Source organism: Crotalus tigris, unplaced genomic scaffold, assembly GCF_016545835.1.
Source record: "Crotalus tigris isolate CLP2741 ecotype Arizona unplaced genomic scaffold, ASM1654583v1 scf7180000017987.690289119674:8195010, whole genome shotgun sequence".
Lineage (NCBI taxonomy): Eukaryota > Metazoa > Chordata > Lepidosauria > Squamata > Viperidae > Crotalus > Crotalus tigris.
In genome coordinates this window covers 1,495,350-1,509,892 of record NW_024096758.1, presented here as the reverse complement: position 1 = coordinate 1,509,892, position 14,543 = coordinate 1,495,350, and the positions used below count along the sequence as shown (strand labels likewise).

Genomic DNA, 14,543 nt, shown 5'->3' with positions numbered 1-14,543 from the left:
AAAGCAAATTGTGTAATTTTATAATGCTCTCTTTCATAAATCTATAAAATCTATAGTTGAAAATTCAGCTCATCAAATGTTAATTATTAGTATCAAATGAAATAAACATTTTCTTATCAATTATGGGTAAACTTATATTCCAAAATTTATGTCTCAAACCTTTTTATTTTTCCTTAGAATTCATGACCATTATCTTATTTTGATACAGATATTATGCATAGATTTCTCTTTAATCCATATTCTAATTATTGGGGTTGTCTCCAAAAGAGGTAGATGGAAGTGTAGTTTTTTCATTTTATCTTCTCCTTGTTGTTATCGCATCTCATTTTCCTAAACCCAAAAACATTTTTTTTAAGTTGAATAACCCATCTAACTCTGCAAGATATCTGCAGATAAACATTTTAAAATGTCTTTTCCAGTTGAAATAAAACAGGAAAATCAACTTCCACTCATCTCTATTCATGGAAGATGATTTAACATAATTCACTAAATTAAATAGCAATATAAATCACTCTGAAATTAATGTCCAGATACTTTTAGAAAAGTCAGATATGATCCATTTGTTAATGTTTCCAAATCTATAATATATCATATTCTTGCACTAAGAATTAGTCATTGGCTTATCTAGAAATAACTTTGCAATGTGAACATTGCTGATGTTATCTTTGTAGTGTAATGCAGAACCATGAATTCAAAACAGCTCTGAACTTGGCTTCAGCTTGATCAAGAATAGAAGCATTAGAAATGTCTATGATGTTAAGATTTCTTCTTCTTATACAGTTTCTTAATAGTCAAGATGTAGTTTAACAAGGGTAAAGAATTTAATATTAAAACTTCATAAGTTTGGGAAACTCTTTTGATGAATGTATCCAGACAGAATAATGATAATGAAAACATTATACTTCAAAGTAATAATGAATTCTGGCAAGACTACTAACACATGACAAAAATAATAGCTTTAAATCAGACAGGTTGTACTGAGATTCCTATATGGCTATTGAGCCTATTTTAATAGTTTTCCCCTTAATGGAGATATATCATAACAGAATATTATAACAGATGGTTTAAAAAAGAGGAAACTCTCAAAATGTTCTTAGTTGGAATGAAAAATTTATAAGCTATATACTATATAACATAAGGAACTTTACAGTGGGAGATTCAAATTTGAAATATGGATGAATTTTCTGACTTTAAGCCATTAAGCAATCAAACAGCTTGCCTTCTGGGTTGTAGGTGCACCATCAGTGGAAGTAGACAAGAAAATAATGGATAGACATTTATCTAGGATGGTGCGAGATCCTTGCACTCAGCAGGACATTGGACTGTAAGACTGCCAAGGCCCCTACCAACTCTATTATTTTATGAAAGAACTGAAAAAAACAAATACCTGGATAAATATTCCTTGAATGTAATACACATCTTTGAATTGTATAGAATTTATTTCATTGCCCTTAAGAACTCATGAAATTACATTTTTTATCAAGCTACTATTTTCAAAAGTTTTTGCTACTTCCATAGAAATGAATTTGAGCATCAGCAATTGAATCTAGCCCATTTGTATAATTAAACTGTGACCAGACTAGGTTGAACACTTTAATTAAACAGGACTGAGGGATGATTATTTCTTTTAAGAAATAATATCATATTTATTTCCTGGGAATATTAACAGCAAAGTTGTTTTTAACTTTGAAATAAGGAGATGAACTTCCCAAAGATGCAAGCCTTAAACATGAAACAGAAACACTTCTTCTTTGGCATCTAGGGGATAACATCTGAACAATATAATGAATTAATTCATAGGATATGGTTATAGTTATGTTGCGCAACTGATTCATTCTTGCTTTAAACAGTTATATTTAAATGTTAAATTTAGCAGTCTTGATTCTGAGAGATATTTTAAAAAAAAAATTTATGGCTGTATATATTAGTCCTTGTTGCTAAGTGTCTATTTTAAGGTTAATATTTTTACCTTGGTTTTAAATTTGCTGCAAGAATTGTTCAGAATTGATTGGATAGATCCACACTATGTCCTGGAATAATCTATCTATTTGTTTGTTTATTAAATTTCTATGCTGCCCATCTCCCCTACCAGATGTCTGTAATGAAGGTAGATCGTATCAATAGTTGTATAAATGTAGTAATTGTACAAATGTACTAATTCAGGAATATTCCTTAATTTAACTACCTATTCCATTTTCCAATCCTGTTAGAAGGTTTTTGATGCTTAAAATACATAGATTCTTGGATAAAGCAACAGGGAAGGGGAATATTAGAATCTGTTTTCCAGACAAATTTTCCAGACAAAGAGTATATCCTGTTTCAGATATAAAGACAGGTGACCATCTTCTGTTCTGCCTATTTAATTAGCACTTACAAATCTTGTATTAAAGGAATAACATTGTTTTAATTATAAAAAGTGGTAAGAAAATCATGGCCAAGCTTAATACACTACATGAATTTCTAACATGATTTTATGGAATGACCCAATGCAAAGTAAGCAAACCAAAATAATGGTCTCATTTCTGTCTAAACTACAATATCTCTTTGTGTTCCCTAACAATTTACAAACAGAAGAAAATCTTCCTTTCCCTCTGTCCTTAATTCCAAACCCTGGGGTTTGATGCAATAAAAATACCTTCCTATCCATCTGCAGGATTTCCTTCCATTTCTTGGTTCTTTCATTAATGAATTAATCAAGCATGAATAGTTTTTCCCTATACTAACTACTAGCTAATTAACAACTAATTATTAATCTTATTTACACTGATCATTCAGTAACTTAGCTTCAGGGCAAGAATTTAGGTTTAACAACAGCAAGAATTTAATGGGAGATTGGGAACAAAAATGTTGCATTGGGACCATAGATTGGCTCAATTCTGTAGACATGTGCAATGAAAGCTGCCTCAGCCCTTTAAAGATGATTTAAAGGGCTAAAGAATAGCTGTAAATCAAAAACTATTGACTAGAATCTTTTGGCATTACAGCCAATTTATATTTGAATATGTGAGGTTCCACAGTCATGCAGATGGATACAACTTTGCACAATAACAGTATATATTTTGGTTTACATTTACATTTTCTATTTCCAGTATTTCTTGAAGGTAAATATATATCAGTCTCTTTAAACAGAGATTTGGAGAAAAAAATATTTAATTACTTTATCTCAGAAGAATGTATTATTTGAGTCAGGATTATAGCTCAGATAAGTCTTCTTGTTCCAAACTTCAACCACCAATGAAATAATTTGCCTAAGTACACATCTAGATCACTTCATTCTCAAATAAAATGCTAACTTCTTTTAAATAGAATATGCTTACATGGTGTTTCAAGAATGGACAAAGAGTAGCATTATTAATGAAATTAACTGTATACATTTTGCTGTGGGATGGGAAATTGGCAGCTTTGTAAATAATATGGACAAATATCACTTTGATTCCCATCAGCAATATAAATATAAATACATACATACAAACATACATACATACACACATACATATCAGCAGAGGGAAAACATCCTCTTGTTATGTACATTTGTTTTACTAGCAAAGTCCTGTTCTATGGTGAAATAATTATATTGTTTATCTACTATAAGCTATCTTTTAGTTTCTTCATGCTCCTTAATTTCTTATTTCAGCAAATTTAACAATAAAATCACAGAATGTTAAAAAGATTAGCTGCTGAGGAATTGCAGAACTGTATTAGTATGGTATTCAAAAATCAGGAAGTCTGATAACACCTTTTTAGATTAATAATTATAATTCCCCCATAGACAAGCTCATCCCCTGTTATAAACAGAAGAACACTGACATCCCCTAAACTCTGCTGAAGATGTTACCTAACCTGGTAACGAAACATTCAGAAACCAACTCATTTGGAGAATGAACCTTCACCTCATACTATATCTTCTATCATGGACCCACATTATAATACCTCACCTAATAAAATACCCAGGAAATATTGATCTCTTCTATGTACAACTGTTGTTATCAGATCAGTATGAACTACTTTATTTCAATGTGGTAAAATTACGTTACACTGTATGCAAAATTAGGCACTCTAACTGCCCACTGATAATCCACCACTAATCATAATGTATTATTTGTCTTTTTTATTGTTTTTAATGCTTTTTTTGTAATGCTGATCTGTGACTATAATAAAGATTGGTTGGTTTAATTATAATGCTAAATTATAATTTATAATAAAGAGGTGAGGTGGCTCAGTGGCTTAAAGATGCTGGATTTGTCAGCTGGAGAAGCTGATGTTAATAGGTTCAATGTCTTGAAACCTCATCATGTAAAATGATGAAATAATGATATGTTATATCATATCATATATAAATAAATAAATAATGATAAATAGTTATGGAGGATTGATAATATACAGGCTCCTGGAGATGAAATTATTTTTCCTTGTAACTTCAATAGAAGTGTCTATTTTTGCATGTTCTAAGTTAAATTCACTAAAACATAAAACATGATGAAAACAGAAACTAATTTGCATATATAAATTATCAAAATAAAACTGTTCTATCTCCTGGATACAAGCATTATACACAAATCAATAATTTCTTACAATTTTCAATGAAATGCCTCACAAACAGACACTCCCCTACAACTGCACCCAACCCAGACAATTCTCATCTATAGATCACCAAAATGTTTTGACAGAGTGAGATTAGCCAGCTGTCTTTTAATTCAAGAATCAAATGACAGCAGGCTCTTAGTTCAATTATTGTTCATAAGAATGAAAACCTACATTGGATGGAATTATTAATTCTCTTCCATATATTACATATAAAATAATGAGCATGAACATGGTTTTAATAGTTCCTTAAAATTGTGTGAAATTAAGTAAAAAAAAACTAGATATATTGAATGTGTACATTTTTTAAAATCACAGTTTCCATAGCCTTAACTCTAACATTAACATTTGCTCTGAAGAAGAACATACATAAATAACCAATTTAACCTTGAATAATGGCCCTTCAAGATTGGGCCATATGGTTGCAGAGATGAGAAGCAAGGCTAATTTCCTGCAGACTCCACCTTTTATTTTTCTCTACCTGGGAGCAGCCCATTCTGAGATGCAAAAGAGATGAAAAACAAGAGTTTTCAACTTCAACAGCTCTTCAGAGAAGCAGTCACATTTGCTATCTCCAACGCTTTAAAATTTTCTGTTCCAGATAGTCATTATAAGACATGCTATTGCTGTAATTTTAAGAACAGGTGTCTGGATTTCCCTTGTCTTTCTCCTTTATTTTCTCTTGGCTCAAATAAGCCACAGTTAAGCCCTGACTCATTTTTACCATTCCTGGGTAAAATGTTACAGAGGGCTTTTTTAAACTATACAGAAGGGGGACAAAACTATTAATTACAATATTAAAAGAAAATAAAAAATGTCATGTTTTTTGCAATGATACTTATAACCAGATGTTAACATTTTATATTTTTATAGTACTACTAAACTCATTTCAAAAACGTAACTATTGCTACTATAATTCAGATATAAGCTTCATCAAATAGATGAGCCTATTTTGCTTCCTGTCACTGTTTTTTTTCTTTAAATCCCATATTTCTTTCATGTGGTTAATAATGACAATTTGCAAATTTAATCATGCTTATCAACAAATAAACCAAATGCAATGGGTGGTTTGCAATTGCCAACTTTTATTGCCTGGTCCCAACTAATTCAAACAATGTTTGTTAAAAAATAATATATTACTAAATAATAATAATCTGTTCTTGATGTGTGTGCTCCAATATGGGAAGAGAGGTGAACAACTTTTCTCCTTTCCTAGCCACAGGATTCTAGTTCAATCACATGAAAAATTAAGTTCTTCTGTACAATCATACTGTGAACATGGAGATGGCTTTTCACCAATGTACCTAGGAAAGGAGGAACATTATTCCCAAATTCTGAATTGAACATGCAAAGTTGATTCCTGGGTACTTTTATTGTGTTTGTCTATCACAAATAATAGGCAAAATACAAGGAAATTGTTTAATAGGGTGGAGTTTTGATTTTTCTTCACATAATTGATATACTGGGAGGTTCTTTGACTAGTTTTATGGCAATACGTGATATGGAAATCAATTGGACAAGAAATACAGGCAATTAGAATCAAGTTGCCAAATAAATTTCCAATTTGATAATGAAAATTATTGTTTTTGACATGCTAAATTTTTTAAGTTGCTTAGACTGAATCACTCCGACTGACAGACACGTTCATGTTGGAAATGGTATAAAGACAATTAAATGACTGTCAGTTCTATCATTCAGAACATGATTTCTACTATCTACCTTTGATACTATGACATTTATTTTCCAAAGATGTCTTTGTTGATCTAGTACATATTAGCATACATTCCCTTTTTATATTTATATTTGTTTTTATATTGTCTATCAGATGGCACTCCAAACAATTTGTAATAAAAATAAAAATATCAAAACCATCATGAAAGCTTGTTAAACATTTAATTAAATAGGTCAACAATTAAAAGAGAAGAAACCAGCAGAACAAATTAATCTCTGCTAAATGTCAAGAGTTTTGAGACACATTCTCATTGGAATGAATTTTTTGATCTCTAGTTACTAATAAAAAATAATCTGGTAATAAATAGTGTCAAAGAAATCACTGTGCTATCTTAAGAAACAATTCACTTTACAGAGCAGACAGCCTCTAGACACAATCATTGAGCACATTGACAATAGTTCATGTATATTTGGTGTCATTTGTTCCCAAGGTTTTAAGTTGTAGAGAATTCCCGCTGCTGTAATTTGAATTTTCTGTAATTTTGAGTTGTCCTCCTCATTACCACCACTTATAGTATCAAATAAAGAATTTTCTCCACCATTCATAGTGAGTTAGATTGCAATCAAAGATACCTAAGTAAGAGAATTATGGCTATGAAAGATTGAAAATGTATTAATGATGTTTTATTCTGAAGCAATTTGATCTTTTACTTTCTGTTGCTTTTTCACACCTAATTGATCACTTATTTTACCCAAAGGATTGCAAGAAGCAAGAAAACTCACCGTGGTTGTCTTTATTCTCCCACCGGGTTGCGTACAGGTCCAGCCTGATCTATTGATTAGCAAATCACAGCCTTCTCCTTCTAAACATGGAAGCATTTCACACCATTGTTTTGTTTTAATAATGCGTGCTGTTCAGAAGAGAGGAAAAAAGAGACAAAAATCAGCTTGCATTTCATGCATTTTTTTCTCTCCAGTGTATATTTTGATGATGATTCAGTCATTGCATTTGCATGTATGAAGCTTTGCCTTCCCTCTTCTTCACTATCATGGCTCTAGGGAGAAAGAAGAAGCACTGTGGCCAAATGGTAATATCTGGTTTAATTATAATACTGAAATTGTGCATTATGATTTGAAGTTGTTTTTTTTTTTTTTTTTTTTTACTTTCTATGTAGCATCTGGAATTCATGTACTTCTTGCCTACCCATCTCCAGACCAGAGGCGATTAGAAGCTTCTGTGTTTGGGTTACTTGATGCTTGCCTGGCCTCTAATCTCAGTACTGTAATAAGTCATACAATACTGAGATTAGAGGCCAGGCAAGCATCAAGTAACCCAAACACAGAAGCTTCTAATCGCCTCTGGTCTGGAGATGGGTAGGCAAGAAGTACATGAATTCCAGATGCTACACAGAAAGTGCTCTTTATGACTATTCCTTCAAGTAAAAAAAAAAAAAAAAAGCGTATAAGATTACTCAGTGCCAGTCTTTGAAGTAAGATAACAGGAATCTTGTGATCATACAATCAAATCCTTCTGCTTCATGTACAAGTGTTTATACACATAGAAAAGGGGAGAGTTTTGACTGTACTGTAACAACTGCCACCCTGAGTATCTTGACATACACATAGACACACTCGATGCTGCTGGATAAGCAATTGTGCTGGGAGATGACATATATAAATGTTGATGCTTTACCTTAATGCAAAGGTAAGTAACTTATATGTGCCAGTAATAAAGAGCTTTAGCAATTTGATTTTTGCAGGTATATATCCCGATTCTTATGTACATTAATCTTTTACTTTTCAATAGATAAAGCTGAATTTCTCTCCCTATTGTGATCTTTTATCAACTACTGAATATAGCTCTTTCATTTTTTAAAAAACAAAAACAAACCTTCCTTTTCCTGCTCTTTCTGTTGAGTATGTTTATATTAACATTATCGCTGCATGGGATCTGTATCACTGCAAGAGAGGGACTGTAACTGAGTAGATTGTAATTGAAAATATTAACACAGTCCTATGATTGAGAATTAACCACAGGGCTTTCCTCTCAATTCTGTTTTCGAGAATATAGATTTCAGAGGACCTGTTAGAATGTAACAAGAGAATAAGTATATGGTAACTTGTGTTAAATTATCAGAACTCCTAATGCTTTCAAAACAGGAAGACCTTTTGTTTTCACAGAGAGCAAAAGTTGTACAATCTCATAATAATAAAACAAACAAGAGCAGCAATAGCAGAAAAAGTACCCAGCAAGTTTTCAGCTTTTTTTTTTTTTGACTAAGAAACAAAATGTTAATTTTGTTTGTTTTTTGTTCTGACTTTGTAGGAGATTATCTGCAGTACAGAAAATTGTAATGGCTCTAAGCTAAAGAGACTTGGGGCTATAGTTCTGTGAAAGAGACAGACATTTTAAAGAAGTGTCATGAGTTCAAAAAGTCTTAGTTATTAAAAGCAGTTATTTGAAGTTCAGATAATCTGAAAGTCAAATTAGAACTCTAAGTTCTAAAACACTATAAAACTAAAAACGGCTTTCAAAATGCAATCAGAATTACAAACCCTTAGTGATTATTTTATCTCAATAAGTTCTCTTCACTTTTCTTATGCACAATGTGTTGTTTCAAATAACAGAATAATAGAATAACAGAGACCTTGGAAGTCTTCTAGCCCAACCCCCTGCTCAAGCAGGAGACCCTATTCCATTTTAGACAAATGTCCAATCTCTTCTGAAAAAACCTTCACTGATGGAAGACCCACAACTTCTGGAAACCAGCTGCTACACTGGTTAATTGTTCTCATTGACAGGAAATGTCTCCTTAATTCTAGGTTGGATCTTTGATAAGCTTCCATATGTTACTTCTTATCCTGTTCTCAGCTATTTTGGAGAATAGATTGGTCCCCTCTTCTCTGTGATAGCCCTCAAATATTGGAAGATTGCTATTTTAACACCACTAGTCCTTCTCTTTGTCAGACTGGACATTCTTGTAACTGTTCAGCATATGCTTTAGTGTCCAGTCAATAGAAAACAATGGGCTCATATTTCAGTAATACTCCTAAATAATCTTATTTTAAATAACAGATTTCATTTTTTTCCCACTGATAACTAGAGGTAATAATTAGGAATTAACCTTGAACAATTAACCTCAACTCCTAAAGAATGCCCTCTATAAGCTTTCTAACAAACACAGATTTATATCAAATAGAGAACAATCATCTAACTGGCATATAGGTTAAAGTATAGGTCCCAGATTACGGTTAAAATATGAATATAAATATATAAACATAAAAGACAGGAAGAATTAAAGAAAAAAAAACCACAAGTTATAATTCTCCTGTAACTGAAATAGAAAAAAAAAGAGAAAAAATTGCAGGAGAATAATCTAAGTATGCTAGCAAAGCATAGTTTAACCAGTAACTCCTTTTTTTTAGAGGGATGGTTCCAGATGGAAGTAGAGCTGCTAGCATAAACCTCATTCACATGGTCAGGATTCTCCAGGAAGAAAAAGAAAATATATTAAAAACCTTGTCTTGAGATCAATAGGGGTTAAATCCCAGTTAAATGGATATAGATTTGCTGAGTAAATCAGAAGAGCACATTGTAGGAAAAGGTCTATATCTCTATATAAATGTCTATCAGTAACTCTGTTATTTGTCAATGAATGTCTATGTTACCTATGAATTTTAAAGAATTTAAAGAAGATGAAACTAATGAAAATACAAGAAATTACTAGTGCCTTCCCATCATACAAAAAGTGCACTTGGATTTATAATCCTATCCTGGGATATTGCACACCTCCAAATATGCTATTATGCAACACAATATGGTTTGGAAAATATATTTTCAGCTACAAAGTACTTTTCTTCAATAGAACAGATTTCCCATAAGTCTTATAGTATTTTGTTACACATAAAGCCTTAGTGAAGAACAGTTCCAGATATTGTTTTACAAAGCTTTTTTTTGGGGGGGAGGGGATTCTAGAAAATAAATCACTATTTTATCCGACTATTTAAAAACAAAGGACTTTAAAGCTTGTTGTTGTTGTTGTTAATTGCGAAGTCGTGTCCGACCCATCGCGACCCCATGGACAACGTTCCTCCAGGTCTTCCTGCCCTCTACCATCTTCTGGAGTCCATTTAAGTTCACACCTACTGCTTCAGTGACTCCATCCAGCCATCTCATTCTCTGTCGTCCCCTTCTTCTATTGCCCTCAATCTTTCCCAGCATTAGGCCCTTCTCTAGTGAGTCCTTCCTTCTCATTAGGTGGCCAAAGTATTTGAGTTTCAACTTCAGGATCTGGACTTCTAAAGAGCAGTCGGGGTTGATCTTTTCTAGGACTGACTGATTTGAACGCCTTGCAATCCAAGGGACTCGCAGGAGTCTTCTCCAACATCATAGTTCAAAGGCCTCAATTCTTTGGCGCTCAGCCTTTCTTATGGTCCAACTTTCACAGCCATACATTGCAACTGGGAAAACCATGGTCTTGACTATACGCACTTTTGTTGGCAGGGTGATGTCTCTGCTTTTTAGTATGCTGTCTAGATTTGCCATAGCTTTCCTCCCCAAGAGCAAGCGTCTTTTAATTTCTTGGCTGCAGACCCCATCTGAGGAGATTTTTGGTAGCCCAGAAAAATAAAGTCTGTCACTACCTCCATTTCTTCCCCATCTATTTGCCAGGAATTGAGAGGGCTAGATGCCATGATTTTGGTTTTCTTAATGTTGAGTTTCAAGCTAACTTTTGCATTCTCCTTCTTCACCCGCATTAAGAGGCTCTTTAGTTCCTCTTAAAGCTTGAAGAGACCTAAATGGACTAGTCCAAGTCTTGCCAATACTTACCTCTAATATATGCCTGATAATTGATTGTCTAGCTCAGGGGTAGGCAAGCTTGGCTCTTTTATGACTCGTGGACTTCAACTCCCAGAATTTCTGAGCCAGCTATGCTGGCTCCGGAATTCTGGGAGTTGAAGTCCACGAGTCATAAAAAAGCCTAGGTTGCCTACCCCTGGTCTAGCTTCTGACTTTTAATGAGAGATGATAGTAGGCTCCAATGTTACCATGTACAAACAAGTACGCATGCATGCATGTAGCAATAGTAACAGCACTTAGACTTATATACTACTTCATAGTGCTTTACAGCCCTCTCCAAGCAAAACACACTGTATTCCTTGGAGGTTATAAATTAAATATAATAACTCATATAGCAATAGCTATTGCTATTTATATAAAATAAATATAATAACTCATATAGCAACAGCAATAGCTCTTAGACTTATATACCGCTTCACAGTGTTTTACAGCCCTCTCTGAGCAGTTTACAGAGTCAGCATATTGCCCGCAACAATCTGGGTCCTCATTTTACCTATCTCAGAAGGATGGAAGGCCGAGTCAACCTTGAGCCGGTCAGAATCAAACTCCTAGACTGAACAGTGAGTTAGCTGCAGTACTGCATTCTAACCACTGCGCCACCATGTCATACACATAGATGTGTGTGTGTGTGTGTGTATTTGTACATGTACATGTATATATATTGACAGTGCATATTGCAAATTTTTGCAGTGAGATTATAAATGCAAAAATGCATCTGTACAAAATTCTCCTGAATGAAGAATAATTACCATTCTACCACCTTGTTTTGAATGAGCAATTCAATCAAAAATCAATTGACCATCTAGTTTGGATTATCTAGGTGACATATGTAGGGTGAATGGGATTTTGAAACTGTACAGCCCCAAAATTGTAGAAATTCTAGTTTTCAGGGAAATAACAAATAAGTGACAGGTAGCTTCAGGGTACTTAGTTTTTGCTGTCTAACAAGGGATGTTAATTGAATGCTTGCCTCTGGAGAAAAATCTTTGTCAGGACTCACTGTGCTCCGTTTCTATGTCCTGCTGTTCCACTCTGCTGTATTCAATTAGTGTATTGGAAGCAAAGTAAAATTTAAAGTGATTTCTGGCATGCCAGCAGAAACCACTACAGAGATCAAGTTTTTAGGATATTTCACTTTGTCGCCAGTATGCTGAACATATCAGAGTTAATGAGAGCAGGAATAAATAAACAGTGGAGGTATTATACAAGTTTAAGAAGACATAATCAGTCCTGCCAATTTTTCTTGTAAATTATTTTTAAAGAGAAAAAAACATCTCTATTATCCTAGGTAATCTTTCTTGAATAAACACAATCACAATTTTCTTTAATAAATGTGGTGCGAATACAACTGCCACTAATAAGTTTTCTGTGGTAAAGCTTTCTTAATATATATTGTGTGCTATGAAATTTATGAATCAAGAACAAGGGATTCTGATGAGGTCCCCGAATAACTGCCATCTCTATAACAACAGAATCCTTACTGATGGATTCTAAGCAGCCTTGCTCTAAAAAAAGAAATGAAGGGTAGGGTTTCCCCCCCCCTTTAGAGTTCTATTTCTAACTTTGGTTCCTACAGCATTGTTTATGTCACAACACAATGTAGGGGAGCACAGTTCAGCGATAAAATAAGCTACACATACAGATTCAGCCACCTTGTGCTCCTGTACAAAGGTTCTGTTGTTCTTGCAACATATTTGTCACTGGCATTTGGGCAGGCAATGGATAGAAATCTTGATCAGTTAGTAGTATGTTCAAAACTGCAGTCAGTTATTTACTATTCTCCTTTCACTATTTGTTAACCTTCAGGAATAGCTTCAATTGCCTACATTTGGAACTCATCCTGTCATGACAGCTTTAGCTGTTATTTCGTTAAGCCTTCAGTTCTACTTATTCTTTGTCTAAAGTCTTCAGCAGCCTGCCATTTGTTCTTGTACTCTCAGTGGACATTCAGCAAATGCTTTTGACACACATTCAATTGCTAGTGTTCTTACTTACCAATCAAACAACAATCAGGTTATGTATTATATTTCCATCTAATCTGTTTCACAAATAAATTAAGATAAAACAGTTGCAAAGCACATACTGGACAAGACCAGACTGGCTTTATTTTGAGAAAGTTACTCTAAAGATTCTTTAAATCATGTGTCACGGAAAACTAATTTTTTCTTTCATATTTTGCTTCATGTAATTATATATATATATATATATATATATATATATATATATATATATATATATATATATATATATATATATATATATATGAGAACTTGTTTATTTAACAAATGGCACAGAACTAACACTTCCATTCTTGATGTATGGTCAGTGTCCTTTCCCCACAACTCCTAAGTATTAAGAAGGTCTCATTTCCTAAGCATGAAAGCAAAACTATATCACTTTCTAAACAGGAATGTGTTCCTGTATGGATTCAAAGTCAAAAAGGTGCATAAGAGCAGGTATGGGCCTACCTACTACACCATTGTCCAGAATGGTATTCCAACCCTATTATTCTATGTTCAACCTCTCAGCCAAGGTCTTTAAAAAGGCCCCATCATCCCAGGAAAAAAGGGATATTTGAGTTAAGGAAGCACTGAAAGTGTATGGCTGCTTTGAAGAAGATATAGTGTGCTATTAGCACCCCCTTAATGCACACATGTACTTTCTTAGGCTCATGTGGATATCGAATGAGCTCAGGAAAAGAGGCCCTTTCTTGAAAGAGGTGCTGATGGTTGCCCATTCTGAAGCAATATTATGTGCTAAACACTCAAACATGAATATTTTAAAGTGAAATACAGTAACTATGTAATAAATCTGGATGCTGAATCATAATTTCCTGACACATATGAATGTAACTATTTTTTTCTTAGCAGTGCATCTCATAATTCTATTTTCTAAATTTTCTTCATAATTCTATTTTTAACAGAATTGTAAATTATAAAGTTCATATGTTAATCTACAAATCATCTTTATGAATTCCTGAATAGGTAAATGTGTATCTCTTAATTAACCTAGATTTATTTACTTGCAAACAAAAACAAAAAGTCATAACCCATTTGTTCATGCTAGGCAGCCGATTGTTATATTATATAAATCCATATTTTATATGAATTCATATTTTAATGCCTGCCTTAATTATATTATATGCTCATTAGCACTTAACTGTAATTCCTATTTTTAATTCCTATTTTTAACAAAATAGAGTTCTATTTAAACAACATATGTTAATCTACAAAGAATCTTTATGAATTCCTGAATACATAAATATGTATCTCATATTTAATCTAGATTTACTTATTTGCAAACAAAAAACAAAACTCACAACTGATTTGTTTATGATGGGCAGCTGATCGCTATATTATCAAAGCCATATTTTATATGCATCCATATTTAAATGTCTGCTTTAATGATATTATATACTCATTAGCGTATT

The 14,543-nt window shown here is 33.1% G+C and overlaps 1 protein-coding gene across 4 annotated transcripts in view; it reads right to left on the bottom strand.

Annotated features, from left to right (window-relative positions):
• Positions 1-14,543, bottom strand: part of TAFA5 (TAFA chemokine like family member 5) — a 331,427-nt gene that overhangs the window by 49,019 nt on the left and 267,865 nt on the right. For all 4 annotated transcript variants that reach the window (XM_039345918.1, XM_039345919.1, XM_039345922.1 and 1 more), the window contains exon 3: positions 7,036-7,163. In XM_039345918.1, coding sequence (XP_039201852.1) covers positions 7,036-7,163 — 128 coding nt within the window. The remainder of the gene's footprint in view (positions 1-7,035; positions 7,164-14,543) is intronic.